This window comes from Saccostrea echinata, unplaced genomic scaffold, assembly GCF_033153115.1.
Source record: "Saccostrea echinata isolate AGI-Se365-2 ecotype Australia unplaced genomic scaffold, CSIRO_AGI_Sech_v1 ptg000086l, whole genome shotgun sequence".
NCBI lineage: Eukaryota > Metazoa > Mollusca > Bivalvia > Ostreida > Ostreidae > Saccostrea > Saccostrea echinata.
This window is the reverse complement of record NW_026889835.1, coordinates 2,947,646-2,965,937: the sequence shown is the minus strand read 5'-3', so window position 1 is coordinate 2,965,937 and position 18,292 is coordinate 2,947,646. Positions and strand designations below refer to the sequence as shown.

At 33.4% G+C, this 18,292-nt stretch overlaps 1 protein-coding gene across 1 annotated transcript; it reads left to right on the top strand.

The window, feature by feature from the left end:
• The first annotated feature begins 7,343 nt into the window (after positions 1-7,343).
• Positions 7,344-17,060, top strand: LOC133177064 (helicase with zinc finger domain 2-like). The gene is made up of 10 exons (XM_061312155.1): positions 7,344-7,539; positions 9,226-12,814; positions 12,956-13,044; positions 13,127-13,264; positions 14,207-14,344; positions 14,543-15,153; positions 15,272-15,496; positions 16,083-16,245; positions 16,445-16,612; positions 16,927-17,060. The coding sequence occupies exons 1-10, from the start codon at positions 7,344-7,346 to the stop codon at positions 17,034-17,036; spliced, it is 5,427 nt and encodes a 1,808-aa protein (XP_061168139.1). The 3' UTR covers positions 17,037-17,060.
• The last annotated feature ends 1,232 nt before the right edge of the window (positions 17,061-18,292 follow it).

Here is an 18,292-nt window from a genome sequence, read left to right as displayed (position 1 = left end):
ATATAACTTGGCACACAAGTAGACTACACTAAGATACATAATTTAGTGCATCGGTTTTTGATTTTGATGAACGGTGTTGCCATGGTTACTAAAAATAGAAATTTCTGTAAAATTCCTTTAAAACGCTACTCCTCCTACAGTTTTGGTCCGATTTCAATATAACTTGGCACACAAGTAGACTACACTAAGATACATTATTAAATGCATCGGTTTTTGATTTCGATGAACAGTGTTGCCATGGTTACAAAAAATAGAAATTTCTGTGAAATTCCTTTAAAACGCTACTCCTCCTACAGTTTTGGTCTGATTTCAATATAACTTGGCACACAAGTAGACTACACTAAAATACATAATTTAGTGCATCGGTTTTTGATTTTGATGAACGGTGTTGCCATGGTTACTAAAAATAGAAATTTCTGTGAAATTCCTTTAAAACGCTACTCCTCCTACAGTTTTGGTCTGATTTCAATATAACTTGGCACACAAGTAGACTACACTAAAATACATAATTTAGTGCATCGGTTTTTGATTTTGATGAACGGTGTTGCCATGGTTACAAAAAATAGAAATTTCTGTGAAATTCCTTTAAAACGCTACTCCCCCTACAGTTTTGGTCTGATTTCAATATAACTTGGCACACAAGTAGACTACACTAAGATACATAATTTAGTGCATCGGTTTTTGATTTTGATGAACGGTGTTGCCATGGTTACTAAAAATAGAAATTTCTGTGAAATTCCTTTAAAACGCTACTCCCCCTACAGTTTTGGTCTGATTTCAATATAACTTGGCACACAAGTAGACTACACTAAGATACATTATTAAGTGCTTCGGTTTTTGATTTCGATGAACGGTGTTGCCATAATTACTAAAAATAGAAATTTCTGTGAAATTCCTTTAAAACGCTACTCCTCCTACAGTTTTGGTCTGATTTCAATATAACTTGGCACACAAGTAGACTACACTAAGATACATAATTTAGTGCATCGGTTTTTGATTTTGATGAACGGTGTTGCCATGGATACTAAAAATAGAAATTTCTGTGAAATTCCTTTAAAACGCTACTACCCCTACAGTTTTGGTCTGATTTCAATATAACTTGGCACACAAGTAGACTACACTAAAATACATAATTTAGTGCTTCGGTTTTTGATTTCGATGAACGGTGTTGCCATGGTTACTAAAAATAGAAATTTCTGTGAAATTCCTTTAAAACGCTACTCCCCCTACAGTTTTGGTCTGATTTCAATATAACTTGGCACACAAGTAGACTACACTAAGATACATAATTTAGTGCATCGGTTTTTGATTTCGATGAACGGTGTTGCCATGGTTACTAAAAATAGAAATTTCTGTGAAATTCCTTTAGAACGCTACTTCCCCTACAGTTTTGGTCTGATTTCAATATAACTTGGCACACAAGTAGACTACACTAAGATACCTAATTTAGTGCATCGGTTTTTGATTTCAATGAACAGTGTTGCCATGGTTACAAAAAATAGAAATTTCTGTGAAATTCCTTTAAAACGCTACTCCTCCTACAGTTTTGGTCTGATTTCAATATAACTTGGCACACAAGTAGACTACACTAAGATACATAATTTAGTGCATCGGTTTTTGATTTTGATGAACGGTGTTGCCATGGTTACTAAAAATAGAAATTTCTGTGAAATTCTTTTAAAACGCTACTCCCCCTACAGTTTTGGTCTGATTTCAATATAACTTGGCACACAAGTAGACTACACTAAGATACATTATTAAGTGCTTCGGTTTTTGATTTCGATGAACAGTGTTGCCATAATTACTAAATATAGAAATTTCTGTGAAATTCCTTTAAAACGCTACTACCCCTACAGTTTTGGTGTGATTTCAATATAACTTGGCACACAAGTAGACTACACTAAGATACATAATTTAGTGCATCGGTTTTTGATTTTGATGAACGGTGTTGCCATGGTTACTAAAAATAGAAATTTCTGTGAAAATCCTTTAAAACGCTACTCCCCCTACAGTTTTGGTCTGATTTCAATATAACTTGGCACACAAGTAAACTACACTAAGATACATTATTAAGTGCTTCGGTTTTTGATTTCGATGAACGGTGTTGCCATGGTTACAAAAAATAGAATTTTTTGTGAAATTCCTTTAAAAGGCTACTCCTTCTTCAGTTTTGGTCTGATTTCAATATTACTTGGCGCACAAGTAGATTACATTAAGATACATTATTCTATTTATTGGTGCGTGTTGCAAAGTTTCAAATCCAAGTGCTACTTTTTCTTTGTTATATGTACAGACCAGTAGAGCTACAGTCTCATCAGAGACTTCTGGTTTAAAATTGCAAGTCAGCAATCCAATGCATATCCAGGCAAAGTACTAGTATGCCTTGATACAAAAAGTATGTACACTGAGTTGTTCAATTTCTTTTTATAAGTAAGCATTATTGCAGTTTGACGTACATGTAAATGAAATGCATTCTGTTAAAATTATTTGATTTTAACATATTTTATTGAAACATAATCAATGGGATTGGACACAAGTTATTCCAACTTAGATTGTCCTCTCCAACACATAGAAAATGACAAAAACATATACACGTGATGTACAACCAACAAATGTACAATACAAAAAAAAGAAGGGAAAAAAGGTGCAGAGAATTAAGAAAGGAAGGGAATAGGAGTGCAAGGAAAGAAGGAAGGGGTTGTAAAAAATACAGAATGGTTACGCTGGTTATTCATAAAAATCTTTTCGATTTTTTTAATATACTTATGTACGGCTTTAACAATATTGATATTATTTTGTGGACTCAAGTTTGGGTCCCCAAATAGAACTATGTCAAGGTCTATTGCTCCTTTGTTATTTTTTATGGTGTGAAATAATTCTGTTCTTATTTCAGCATGATTCTTACAGGAAGAAGCGTTCAATGTTTTCATTGATGTATCCACAAGAACACTGAGTGTTATCTGAAAGCCTAACGTTAAATAAATCTGACTAAGGAGGCTTACATTGTGTCTCATTCTAGTTAAAACTGAGTTCGTTTTTTTATCACCATAAGAAAAATAATTTGGGGAAGATTCACCTTCAAAGAGTCTTTTTTAAAAGGATTTACACTATCAAGGTTTCTAATCTCGGTAGGTAAGGCATTCCATGTTGAAATTGTTGATGGAAAAAATGATTTTTTTTAGTAAGTTTGTTCTACACTGGGGAATAGCAATATTTTTACGATTACGTAAATCATAATGGGTAGTTTGTGAGACATCAGGGGGTAATAGATCTAATAAATATTCTGGCGCGAGACCATGTTTTATTTTAAACATACAACATTTCTCTTTTTCTCGTCTATAAGCAAGAGTTTCCCATCCTGTTTCGAAATATAAAGACTTGCAAGGAGCATAAATTGTAAGGCCAGTGACAATACATGCAGCTTCCAATTGTAATTTCTCCAGCTTATCACGGTCAGGTGTAGAAATGTTATCCCATACTTCTGATGCATATTCAAATAGGGGTCTGATAAATGTAATATACATCTTAGTCAAAAAATAACGATTCAATGATAACTTAAATTTACAAAGAACTGCTATTTCTTTTGAAAAGTCTTTTTAATAATGTTATCGATGTGATTTATCCATTTGCCAGAATTTGAAAATGTAAATCCAAGATGACAGTGAGTAGAAGACTATTTCTTTATTGTCAAATTTAAAACGTATATTGGATACTTAATCTTGTATACACCCCAAAATTAATATTTTGGTCATATCAGGATTAAAATTTTACAAGTTTTAGGTGTTTGAAACAGATGTATTATCTGCAAATAGTCTAGAGAGAACTAAGAGTCCACATCATTTAACCAAGCAAGAACCTCACCCACATATTTTGCTAATTTATATTTTAAACCTTTCAACCAAACTGTGTCAAATGCCTTAATAATATCACAAAAAGGTAAAGCACGTGACTTCTTTATTGTCTAAAACAATACAGATATTATGATAAATTTCTGTTACTTGGGTAACTGTTGAATGGTTCCGCATAAATCCATCTTGTAGGTTATATAACAGTTTATGTGATACTAAGTGATTATAAATGTATTTAAACATTACTCTTTCAAAAACTTTTCCAATACAACTCAATAAGGAAATTGGTCTCTAGTTGGATGGGTTTGATTTCTCACTCTTTTTAAAAACAGGAATTACATTAGCATGTTTCCAAACACCAGGAAATTTCCCAGTTCTCAGGGATTTATTAAACATAATTTCTAGTGGGATTGCAATTTCTTTTATTAAATTATGACTGAAGTTGTCGGAACCGGAGGCCTTTTTTAAATCGATAATTTCATTTTCATATATTGTAACATTTTCAAGTTTGGCCTCTGTCCTTGATTCGAATTCGGGAAGGTCTTTATCTGTGTTGTCATTAGAAGAAACTTTACAAAAATAAGCATTCAGTAATTCACATTTTCCTTCATCTGTAAATACATAGTCATTATCTTCTTTTAGTGGAGGAACCGATTGTGATGGCTTAGAACCCTTCAACAACCTGCAAACTATCTGCCAGTAAGTTTTTGAGTTTGTACAATTTTAAATGATTCAATGATTCATTTAAATTTATTAGGCATCCTTCTTCTAGTTTCTATTTAAAATTATTGACTTTATTTCTTTGTTTTCGGTATTTGTCTTATCAATCGCATTTTTAGATTTTCTGTAAGCTTTTGTAATTTGTTCACGCAAGTTTATTTCTTTCCTTATTTCAGAATTAAGACGACGCACCTAATTCATATCTGCAATAGATTTTTTATTCAAATTTTAATATGAGGTAAAGTGACTTTTGATGAGTTAAAATCAATAAAAAATCATATAGTCATCGATGAAGATTTTTAATAGGGAGAGTTTCAAAAGATGGCGATGGAAATCAATAATTACTATAGGAATTAATGGGAAATTGCCAGTGTAGGGTATAAGAGTGATCATTGAAAAAAAATTTGCAATAGAATTTTTATTCGTATTGACGGACAATGTTAACAAGACAATTTTCCAGCAAATTATGCCAAAAAATAAATGGGTTATCGGCTTAGATTTTTCAGGGGGGGGGGGGCATGTCAAACTCAGTGTAGGGCACATTTTGGGGGAAATTTTCAGTGAAAATACCTTGGCCAAATAAATCATTTATTTATAAAATTAACAAATGAATATTAATCGAACTATTTACAATATTATTGAATTGAGAGGAAACGTTTGAATATCTTTAAAAGAATTAAAAATGGATATTTTTTTTATCTATTGCAATACATGATTAAGTCAATTTGTTTCAAGGCATATGCGCGGTTTTCTGCGCAGTGGCGCAAAATTTCGAATTAGGTCCGTCGTCCTTAAACCAAGGTTTATTGTCCGGTCTCACTACTACATTTTTTTTGCGGGACGTGTTCATTCACAAATTCTGAAAGTTTTTCGTTAAACCTTACTACATCGACGTCAACATCTTCGCTATTTGAAATTTCGCTCAAATTTGTTTCACTCATTTCATTTCTAAATTGATCAAAATTCGCTCTTTTGTACAGGAAAATCTTTCGAACATACGTATTTTGGACCACTGTTTCTAGTTTGAGTATAATATAGGTTGCTTTGTGATCACTTATAGTTTTATCGAAATCCATGGTTCCTGATTCAAGGCAATCAAGGGTATCTGCAATAAGTATGGGGTCAATACAAGTTGATGTCATATTTGTCACTCTTGTTGGCTCCTTAATATAGTTTGTAAGGTTATATGTCATAATTATATCAGTTTCTTTTTACTTTTTTACTAGGAAATTTACTAGGAAGTTTACTAGGAAACTTTTTACTGAAATCTATATTCCAGTCCCCATTTAATACTAGATTATTATATTCATCTAAAGCTTTTGGTGTTTCATGATCAGGTCTATAAATAGTACATAAACTGCTTTTTGATTTTAGCTTAATTTCTACCCAAATTGTTTCGTCAAACGCATTTTCAAGATCTTGCCGTCTCAGAGCTTCAAAGCCTTCTCATATATGAACAAGAATTCCACGGCCATGACTAGTTCTATCTAATCTAAAGGGAGAATTCAAAGTAATTAGTTATCTTGTCTAATTTGTGTCGTATACTTCTACAGTCAGATGAAAAGTTGACAGACCACTTACATTTAACTCTGCACCAGGGTTTTCCGCAATATTATTACATAACAAAAGCAAAGTCATACGGAGAAAAATATACTGAAAGTTTAGTATATTTCTCTAAATCAAGTCCTCTACCTTGAAAAGGAAAAATAATACTTCTTTTGTTAATTTGCCGAATTTTAGAATAAAAAATCTTTTTCTCCGAATGATTATCTTGTGACGCAGAGAGTAATAATTTCCAATCGCTGCACGATATGTCATTAGATCATTACCCATGATCTAAGACGTCAAATCTAAAGAAGTAAAGAAAGATGATTCTCGTGCAGCGACGGCAGACGGGAATGTCGACTTCATTCATACAGTATAACGCTTGAGTAACCAAAGAATAGTGCAATGATAAAGTGGGTGAATCGTGAGATAGGAAGAAACATAAAGCATAAACAAAAGAATAGTTAAAGAATTAGGGAAAAGTAAAAGATCAGTAAGAACTCAGAGCAAAGCATGGGCATGCAAAGAAGTTAGAAGAAAGGTAGGATAAATGTTTGTTCATATGTAATTTAGAAATTTACATAAAATATATAGTCATACAAAATCAGTAATGTAAGTGTTCGTGGAAAATATCGCTGCTTTGCTTTAATTGTTTTTTTTTATCTTTCAAAAGTATTTTCTGGTATCTGGGGGAAAATACTAAACTATTTACTTAATGTTAAGCCTTATCTTCACTGACATGATCATCTTCTGGAAGAAAGCAAGCAATGTCACTGAGGTTAAAATTATCAGTGTATCTTGTAAGTATACCCTGTATGTTTATGAAACGAATTTGCATTAAGGGGGCAGAAATATACCACTATAATAATTGAAATAATATACGAAAGTTCTGAATTTTTAAAAGTATTACTGTTTTAATTATTATCCTATAAAATTTCAGATAATACTTACATGCAACTTTTATATCGATTAAAGGGTATTGCATTTTTGAAATATCTCATGTTAGTTATATATTATAAATAAAGTAAAAAAAAGGGAAAATATGAAGAAAAAAATTAAATCAGATTTGTTCCAGGAATGAACTAAAATTGTACTTTTTAAAAATTTAAAAGGTATGAGTTATAATGAATTTCCATTGAGGATAGGGAGGTTTGATATTAGCCTTGCCGATCCCCGAGAGTCCCAAAAGTCCATGTTTATTCCGGGAATACGCCAGACTTAAAAATAACTATGCCATTTTCAGAGAACATTTGGCAGCGAGCCAAAATAAAACCACCCGAAAGACGATTACTTAACAAAGAAGTTAAAAAGAAAGTAGGGATAGATAATTATGTACATGTGACAGTTGAGTGCAATGGATTGATAGGTGACAAGAAATGCCGGGAAAGAGGAAAAAAGGCTTTAAAAGCACTTTTCGAAGCAGTGAGTATTTTAATATTTTTAAAAATGTTTATAAATAATGAAGAAATATCATGTTTGAAGTGTTAGGGTATAGTGTTTTGAAAGCAATTGTAGTTTGATATGAAGGTTTCAAATACAGACTAATTAAACTCGGTCAAATCAACGTCAATCCACATAACTGCACAAAGAGTTGTCTTAGGTATTCCAAATATAACTATTTGCTAATTTAATATTTTCGTAGTGTTTAAATTTAATAATTCTGCTTTAAGAAGCGAAACCAATTTTTTTTCTCGAACTACAACAGAACCATGGTATCATGACTGTAAGCATGCATCAGATTCTGTCTCTATAGTTTTAAATAATGTTGATTATTAAAAAAAACTAGTTATTTCATGGAATATCCTATTCTGTGTGTTGAAGATCCTTTTTATCACAGAAGGGACTTATCAGAAAAAAAAATACTAAACCAGCGTGACAAAAAAGTTCTAATTTTAAAATCCAGTGTTTTCATTTAAAAAAAAATACATGTCATTCATAATGTTTTCCTCTTGCAAGGGAGATTAATCTTTCTAACAACTATGCGAAGTAGTGAACAAAGGGATGTAATCAATAAATTTGATTCAGAAAATGATTATTATCCTAATCAACTCCTGTGAGAGAAACACTGGGGGCATGATTTGAACAAACTTTAATCTATACATTGTCAGGAAAATTTCACATTTCATCTTTTCTGGCCCAGTGGTTCCTGTAAAGGAGATTTTCATACACAGTCTTAATATGCCGTATAATTTCCTAAGATTTTATTTATTCCTTTGTAAAGATCTCACTGTGTACTTAACAAAGATAAAAACAGTAGTTTTATTCTTCTCAGGAGTACCAAACTACAGATAACAAACTGAATTAATTTCACAGAGATATAGTCATCACACAAATACAGATATGATTAATTGTTTACGTGGACTTTTCACTTCCTCATATCTACTGGTATTCGATAAGAATGATAAAGTATCGGAGATAGTATATCACGTATTATTAAAGTGAGAAAAAAAAACTCAAACTGAATAATTGCATTCTTATGTTGTTGCACGCATTAACCAGATAACAATTTACTTTGCGTAACGTTTATAACTAGATATCTGCATAGTGTTATTAAAAACCTACATGTATTCATACACACAAAAGCAGATCAATACATAGATTTTTAATGATGCATTGCATTTAAAAATCATATGTCAATGGGCCAAAACTAAAGTCAGAAGCACTCTATTCTGGGATTCTTCGAAATAGATAGAAAGAAAGTAGAAGGTTTTTTGACAATGGATATTATGATTTGTACATCTTATGACCTAGATATATAAGGTAAAAGAGAAATCATTGTTAAATTATACCTTTCGACGTAAGAAAGTTTTTATATAAATGCTATACATAACTAAGGTAAAGTAGTCAAATGTATACGTAAGTTACAACTCTTAATATTAAACTGGCCAATTACAGTAAAATATATATCATGAAATGCCGACACTGCACGAAAAGTTAAAGAGTAAATCTGGCAAAAATTCTCTACCGACGAATTTCATATAATGAAATCTAAATAAACTGAGTAGACCATTTCTCGCCGTGGGCCTGGAAAACTACAACAAATCATTTGCAGAGTAATAAAATGCAAACTAAGATAATTTATATATTTATGTTCTCTGTAATTATCTGAAAGGACTTTGGTCTTTTTTCTTGCGCTACCTAACAAAAACGGTTTCCATCCTAGATAGTCATACACTGCGGTTTGGTTCAAGACGGATAGCGTCCCCAAATCTGTCTCGGCGTTGTTCCCTCTCGGAATCAGTATTTGGTGAAGAGGATTATGATAGCATTTTTGCAGATAGCGACTCGGCCTCTGACAATGATTTTGAAGAAAACGAATTTGCGGCTTCTAGATTTGAAGAAAGTCGACAGCTATATTCTGGTGGCGAGGAAGAACATTCTAGGGTTTTGCAGCAAGACATTATGCAATATGGACTTGAACTTTCAAACACAGAAATGTTCAAAGAAAAGGAAGGTAGACCTTTTTACGATAAAATGTCTTCAGTGGAAATATTGGAAAAGAAATTGAAAGACAATCCACATCGGTTTAAGCGTTGCAAATTCAACGTACGAAATTCTCATGAATCTCTTTGCAACATCCTTGATCTACCCGATATAGATGGTTTGGAAGAAATTCAGATTTCTGGACGATCTAAAGCTGGAAGAGTTTTTGATGGGGATATTGTCTTGGTAGAAGTATACAATTATGTGAAGTACAGAGAAGAGTTCATAAGTCGATATCAGAGAGACATTAATAGAAACAACAAACTGCACAGAATATATGGAAGAGTTGTTGGTATTTTTGAAAGGAAGAATTACAAAGATATTGCACATCCAGTTTTTGTCTGTGTGTTAGACGAAACTTCAAACTTTCTTGTGAGACCTGTGTGTAAAACAGTTCCAAAACTGAACATAATTAACGATTACAGAAATCCCAACATCATTCTTGTACATAAGTACGACAAGGCTTCCTCAACGATTAAAGTTCAGAGTCAATTCAAAATTGATCCAAAAACTATAACGAATTTTACTTTCCTGGTCGTATTTATCAGATGGACTGATTTCCATCCTTATCCATTGGCTGCAGTTATCAAAGTCATTAGAATCGAAGAAAGCAAGTCCTCTGCTTTACAAATTCTTCGACTTCAACACCAAGTGCCCAAATACTATCAAAGAGATACGGTTGCCGAAACTGAAGAAATTCTTCGTGCATTGGACACAGAAAGGAAAAGGTGTGACGAAGATAGAGAAGACCTGACTGCTTTGCGAGTTTTTACCATAGATCCAACAAATTCCAAAGATCTCGATGACGCACTGAGTATTGAGAGGGTTGGTGAAAACTACCGCATAGGGGTTCACATTGCGGATGTTGGAGCTGTCATAAAGAAAGATGACGCTATAGATTTGGAGGCCCAAGAGAGATCTTGCACATTTTATCCTGGACAAGGTATTAATCCTTACCACATGTTACCCGAACCATTCGCCTCAAACATATGCAGCATACTTCCAGGGGTTCCAAGACCTACAATCACTGTTTTCTTCACTGTAAACAAGAAAGGGATAATGGTGAAAAATTTTGAAATAAAGAAAACTATTGTAAAGTCATCAAAACAATTTACCTATGAAGAAGTACAAAATATTATAATGAACAATGTTGGTCCAGTGTCGGAATTGGACGAAGACATTTTATTGCTTTTTAAAATAGCCAAATTTATCCGATTTGCAAGGATTCAAACTGCCATGTTTTCTTTACCAATTGAAACTAAATTGAACGAAGCGATAGCAACATTGTCGACTTCAAGAGAGGCACATTACCTTGTTGAAGAATTCATGATATTAGCAAACGTTGCAGTTGCGCAATTTTTGAAGGAAATATTTCCTGAAGTGATACCATTACGTTGTCAGCAGGCACCATCAAGGGATTTGATAGAAAAATGGATTTACGAAAATAGTCCAGTTGTACACATGGTGCTCCGATTGCAAGGTATTCATACGCAAAAGGACCAAGAGAGCATAGGTTTACATCAAGTAAGTCATGTTCTCAGATATAGATATGTCATGGCAATTCAGAAATGGGTATGGGAAAATTTGTTCGAAAATATTAAAAACAACGATCTGGACACAGCAGAAAAGCTAATTTGCACAGACGAACTTCATCCGATGCAATGCTTAGCTCTGGAAGACTGGATATCATTTCAAGAAACTGCTTTCTACAAATGTAGCGGAACAAATAAAAACGCGGATGAAATTATCCATTTTTCGTTAAAGATGAATTTTTATGTGCACTTCACGTCACCTATAAGAAGATACCCGGACATAGTTATTAATCGTCTCATTCATGCAGCGCTGGAAAACACAGAATGTCCTTATTCAGTAGAGGATGTGTCAAATCTTTGTGAAGGATTCAACAGTAATATTCGCCGAGCCAAACAATTTCAGAAGCAATGCCAAATGATGTTTTGGGGTCTTCACTTGAAAAAGACTCCAAAAGTAATGCATGGTATTGTTAGAGAACTAGCGGATAAGTCAGTATCGATAATTATTCCAGGTTTTAGATCACTACCAACGTACTGCAAAGAACTCCCTTTGAATTTACTACAAGTGTCCAGTAAACCAAAAAACATGGAGCTTCACGAAAACGAATATTTAGTTCTACAATGGTTAAGACGACTTTATGACGTAAATGGAAAACCAAACGCCAGTTGGCAAAAGTTATCATATCGAGAAAGAGAGACTTTTAGTAAAAAGATAAATCCAAATTTAACAACAAAATTTATACCACAAGAAACGTGGAAAATATTCCTTTCGGCGGTTATAAAAAATAAACTTCCAGAACTTCGACAATTTCTTCTGGAAGGAGGGACCGAAGACTTAAACTTACTAGGAGATGGATATAACTTTATTGATGGTTGTCATGAAACGGTGTTTGACCACACATCTGAGGTCGAAAGTGGTAATGTTATTAAACAAGCCTGTGAATATAGCATGACTTTTACACGGGGACAAGTCTTTTGTGTTCAGCTCTCTGCAGAACCCCACAGAGGAATATTTTCTCCAACATTACAATTGTTCGATATGACCTCAAGCATAAATTATTGCCTACAACACACTCGTGATCCAATTAAATTTCTTTCTAGTTATTCCTCATTAAAGCCATTACAGATGTACCCATCCCCAGTAAAGTATTTAAGTATTTGGCTCCCGTTAGTAGAAATGGAGGCAGTTACGTCTGCCGTCGATGATGATTCTATTTCAATTAATAACGTTCAAGTTACATTTGAATCTAAACGTATTGGGCATTTTATGTTACATAAAAGATTTACCGATCAAAGAGATATTGATTTTAGCGTCATGTCAGAGAAATTTGTTTTACAAGGGGAAGATGAACCCGATCGAAAAGAATTTAATAATACCAGCTTTTTGTGTATTCGATCAAAGCATATGAATAATCAGCCAGTTGGAACAAATTATTCTTTGTCCTACAATCCAAACGATCGAAACTATTGTATACTTCATGCTCAAGTTACCAGGGTTGAAAAGTTAGACAAGAAGCCAAAGTCGGAGTCTGGGGCAGAAAATGGACGGCAAAAAAATTCAAAAACTGTTTTGAAAGTTCATTTCAAGCTTCATCCTGACAGCTGTGCTCCCAGTGACGCCATGCTTTATACCCACAATCCCTCTCCCTGTACAATAGAAATCATTCCAAAATCAGAGACAGACACGTAAGTTGTGTGTGAGTCTTTTTTTTTTTTTTTTTTTTTTTTTTTTTTTAGCGAAAAACACATTATATATATATATATATATATATATATATATATATATATATATATATATATATATATATATATATATATATATTGTAGACGAATTCAAGTCGCTCTGGGATGTATTAGCCAATCGACAGACGTTGCCAAAAAGATTGCATTAAACCAAAAAGGAGCCATACGTTTAAGTTCGTATAGCTTCCTCATTTCTTGTTATAAATTCTATAATGAACTATTCGACAACATTTTTAGACCTTTTTTCTATTCTAGATTCATGGTATTCCGATATAGCGTCTAGAATGAATGTGGAAGTGAAAATTCCAAACATTGTGCCAAACAATGAATTCCAGAAAAACGCAATTAAAAAATCTCTTACTTCTACATTTAGCCTAATCCATGGACCTCCTGGTGAGTAAAAAAAATAACAGCTAAGAAAATTGAATCATTTCCTGGGAACATTTTTGTGCACTTTAAATTAGTAATTATACCATGTACAGTTCAGTTCAATGAACATCCATTTTAATTTCACTTACATTCAAAACTTTTTTTCAAAAAAGTGCACATCTGTATTTTTTAAAAAATTTTGTGTGATATTGTCAAAGTATATTAATATACAAGTATAGCTTTTTTCAAAAGCTTGCAGTCTTTAGCAACAACCTTAAACAGTAAACTGACGTTCATCTATCAGGCTGTATCATTTTTTTTAGTTGTTCTTGGCTTTACATATTTCGTCAACAGTTTTGTTACAAACTTTTTTTCAGTGAAGAAGAAATAAATAATCTGTCCTTGATCATCTTGAAAATAAACAATCTCTCCTTGACTGGCATGAAAATAAACAATTTGACTCGGAAAATGTTGCCAGCCCCCCTCCCCCCTTTTGCCGAATCAAATTGTCGTCGCCCTACCGTAGAAAAGACAATGCAAAAACAAAGGAAGAAAAAAGTATTGATACAAATTTTAATGTCTGCACTCAATTTCTGTTAACCATTAAAAATTGAGAAAAAAAAACACTTTTTAATAGATGCTGTAAAAAATTAGAGTGTCAGTTTCATTTATTGCAATTTTTTTGTTCGGTTTGCCGATTTTTTTTAGATTGAAAATCTAGAAAAATTGTTAAGTCGTACGAAAATTAGACTACCAGAAAATTATTTCCCTGCCGTGAACAGTATTTCAACCAATGAAATAATTGACAATTTTCACTTCATGTATTTTCAACCAATCACAAAAGATAGGAAGTGCAAAGTCCGAAGACTGTAAAATACTTCAACTCTGTATACCGTCTTCCAAGGAAGACGGTAATCATGTATAAAAATGTGATTTATTGATCAAAATTTGGTTTTGATTTTTAAGGTACTGGAAAAACCCACACGGGTATAAAACTTGTTTATCTATTTGACAAAATTAATTCCAAAATGGAAGAGCAAGGTCACTCCAGAATGCATGTCGTTTTTTGCGGACCAAACAACAAGTCTGTGGATATGGTAGCCAGTAAGTTTCCTTTAAACCTCATATTTATTTATTTATTTTTTGGAGATTCTGTACATAAAAAAGGAAAATTAAAGGTGAACTGACATTCTTAAATCTTTAAAAAAAAAAAAAATTATATTTTTTCGTGTTTAAAAGACTAAAGGGGTTAACACAAGTGGCATATCTTTGGACAATCTCTAAAATTATTTCTGATTTTAGGGTGGATGCTTCAGAAATATGACAAGGAATGCCCAGATATTGTTCGACTATATGGTAATTCTCTGGAGTGTAAAGTATTTCCAATACTTGGTAAATATTTCTCAAAAAGAGCTTCTTCAAGGGAATACAAACCGGATCCAGCGCTGAAAGACGTATCTGTGCATAATTTAATCCGGTTAGAGGATAAACCTTTTTCCGAGGAAATACGTCGATTCGATGAACTGTTTCGCAAATACGATTTGGGTGAATACGAGCCCACATTGGCTGACTTAAAGAAGTACAGGAAATTGACAAGTGAGGCAACACAGATGGAAATAATGCAACATCACGTTATTTTCTGCACAACCGCGGTCGCTACAAGTCCAAGATTTATCAAGGCACTCTCTGGAGAGATTCGTCAATTAATAATAGACGAGGCAGGGATGTGTACAGAACCAGAGAGTGTTGCCGCTGTCATCGCCACCAAAGCAAAGCAGGTGGTTCTTATAGGCGACCACAAACAACTTAGGCCTGTGTTAAAGTCTTCTCATGCAGCAGAATTGGGTCTTGAAAAATCTTTATTTGAAAGATATTCAGAGAGGGCAACTATGCTTCGGATACAATACCGCATGGTTTGTAATTACAATATATTGTTTTTAAAGTATTTTTAAGTATATTCATGTGTTTGGAGTCAACTTAATTACTTCATTGTCTGAAATTATTTTTATACTTTAGTTATAATATTTACAGCACCCAGGGATATGCGCGTTTCCCTCGAATGAATTTTACGATGGAAGACTTTTGACGGAATCATCTCCAAAGTGGGACATTCCAAACCCTTTGAAGATATGGGTGAACAGAGATAAGATACCAATTGTGTTTTGCCATATAGAAGGAGAGGAGGAATTTCTGACAGTATCTACTGAGGAAGGAAATGAGCAATCTTGTAGCAATAAGCAAGAAGTAGACCAAGTGGTGAGTACAGCTGAGAAAAGGAAATTTTTCAGAAAGGTTGTGTATTATTTAACCAGGCCAATTTTGAAACAAGCGAGAGTTTGAAAATGGGTAGAAATATGCATTTCTTTCAAAAGGGAATTTTCAGGATAAGAGTACAGTATCGAAAAAATGTATCTAAATATAAGGCCATTCCAATTTTTTTTTCTATGTTTAGCGTCCGCATGTGCCTTGGTTTTTGACACCTCTTATCAGAAAAAACAAACAAAATGAGGAGTCCTGAAATTGATTTTTCTGGTCAAAATCTTTTAATTCTGTAAATATCTCTAAATATTTGTCTACAATATGTCATATTAGGTATATTTTAAGCATTCAGTATATTTATTTTGCTAAAGAATAGATCTTTCTACGAGAAAAATAGAATAATGAAATCAAAAGCTTTGTATGACGTCATTTTAAAGACTATGGTCTGTTTTTTTTTTTTTTATAAATTTTTTGGCTTTTGTGTTTTTTGCGAATAGGTAGGTAGGTTTTTGAAAGATGGGTGAACGCTAAATGGAGAAAAAACTTGGAATGGCCTTATTTTATTTAATGCAATGTTTTGCAGGTCAAAGTTTTGACTTACTTGATTGAGAGGGAGAAACTTGATCTTACCGACAAAGAAAACCTGAATATAATGTCCCAGTATAATGCTCAGTGTCATCAGATAAGATTAGCTGTGTCCAGTATAGCAGAGGGGATAAATGTCAATACAGTAGTAGCAAGTCAGGGTATGGAATTGGTAGTTTTACACATATCAATTAAGCTTGCGATGAAAAGTTGCCATTAATTATTAAGTAGAAGTTCAGATTACAGACATAAGTTTATTTTTTATCAGTATAAAAATGTACTTGTTATTTTAGTTTTTTTGAAGTACTAATGCTACCAAATCTATAGTATAATGCTTGGATGTCTTGGGTCCTTTTACAGGTGGAGAATGGAACTACGTAATTTTCAGTACAGTACGGTCTTTACCACGTTATCGTATCGAAGGCAATCCTACTTTGGGATGGCGCAAGAAGAGTCTAGGTTTCATTTCTGATGATCATCAAATCAACGTTGCTCTCACCAGAGCAAGACGTGGTCTTATTATCATAGGTTAGTATCTAAACATAAAGGAAACACAAAGAATATACAATTACACAAGTTGAAATAGTTCCTGGTAACTTTTTAAATATACATATACTCAGTTTCAAGGAAAAGTTTTGGATAATTTTCAAAGAAAATGAAATACGAACTACTTTATAGCTTCTATAGTTCGTTAGATGGTTTAAATATCTTGTATCCTTTGAAAAGAAATTCTTTTTTTCATTAAATTCCATAAAAAAAATATAAAAAGGATATCATCTTACTTTCATGTTTATAAGAGATAATATCTATTTGTACATGTATAAGGATTTTCATCTTTACAGGAAACAAACATTTGCTATCCTGTGACCCCGTGTGGAAAAATCTTATCAATCATTATGCAAGATTGGGTTGTGTTGTTGATGAGGGTGAAGAGTTTCCCAGACCTGTGTGAGTACGAAACTGGACAGCAGCATACAAAGATGTGGTAGACAGGGGCAAGCATTGTGAAAGATATCAATTAATCAAGTGTAATAAAAAAGCAACGTTTAAAGCTGAATGCAATTCGTAAAAGGCAGCAATCTACAGTGTATGTTTGTTCCTATATTACCTTTCATTTTCCGTTAGCTGTACGGCCCCTATATAAGCCGTTCACTTGGTCTCGGTGCTGTGTCATCAGTTTTCACCATTCTAAAACTCTCTGTAGAAGCAAGAATAACCGTGTGCTTTTTCCACGGCAGAAGAGAAAGTTACCAAAGAAACTTACATCAATTGCACAGTGTCGTTCATTTCCACGCAGGTACAAGTGATAAGGTCAGGTGTAACGAATGCGAAGGGTATACCCACATGCAGATATCGGAGATAGGAAAACTAATAAGGAGTATGTCTATTTACGAGTCGAAAACAGCTTTTAAAAGTCAATGGAGAATCATAATGCACAACTTTCCAATCAGCAATCCTCGGCTGACTCGCTATGCTCCATACAAAACTCGGATGTGATTGGTGGAGGAATATGCGTCAAATCGATGCATTCCTCCGCCGAATTGCCTCATATTTTGCAGAAATGGTAAAATACTGTTCACGTCTGAGGTTAGTGTGCAAGGCACGAGCCACCCGAGGAGCTCCGAAATACAACTTTCAGCACATTCTACAGACAAAAATTATCTACATGTATGCCACAAGCATGCATTTATGCTCAGAATCACTTAACATACATGTACCTATTGATAGGAATAATGAAAAATCAACTTTTTATAGAGTGAGATCTTTATGTTTCCTTTATTAAAAAAGAAACCCTCCCCGTTATAGAATCGGTTTTCATACTGAATACCTTGATCTTTTCTTAAATACATGTATTTGGGTAATAGATGGAACGAACCACCAAGTGTCTCTTTCAAAGATACGACTTAGTTTGTGGGAGATAAACATGATTTCTATATATATGTAGAACTGCTTTCATTTGTCAGGGTTGGGTAAATTGTTAAATACATTATTAAAATTTAATGATATGCAACCCCCGACTTTAAATCCCCCCCCCCCCAGAAATATATATTATCTACTAGAATTATGCATTTTAAAAAAAGTTTCAACCTATTTATAATCACCCAATCAGTTTCTTCAGTATCCAGTAGTAAAAATCTTTCTTTTTAATTTAAGATTTATTAAGCCAGGTCGCGTCGCCGGAATCTCAGATTGTCACTGATCCAGGGG

What these genes read in the sequence shown, in the direction of transcription:
- LOC133177064 (XM_061312155.1), top strand. Translation starts at nt 7,344, where the DNA reads ATGCCATTTTCAGAGAACATTTGGCAGCGAGCCAAAATAAAACCACCC. An exon ending in TTCGGATACAATACCGCATG is followed by an intron (nt 15,154 to 15,271) that starts GTTTGTAATTAC and finishes TAATATTTACAG; the next exon opens with CACCCAGGGATATGCGCGTT. An exon ending in AGCAAGAAGTAGACCAAGTG is followed by an intron (nt 15,497 to 16,082) that starts GTGAGTACAGCT and finishes AATGTTTTGCAG; the next exon opens with GTCAAAGTTTTGACTTACTT.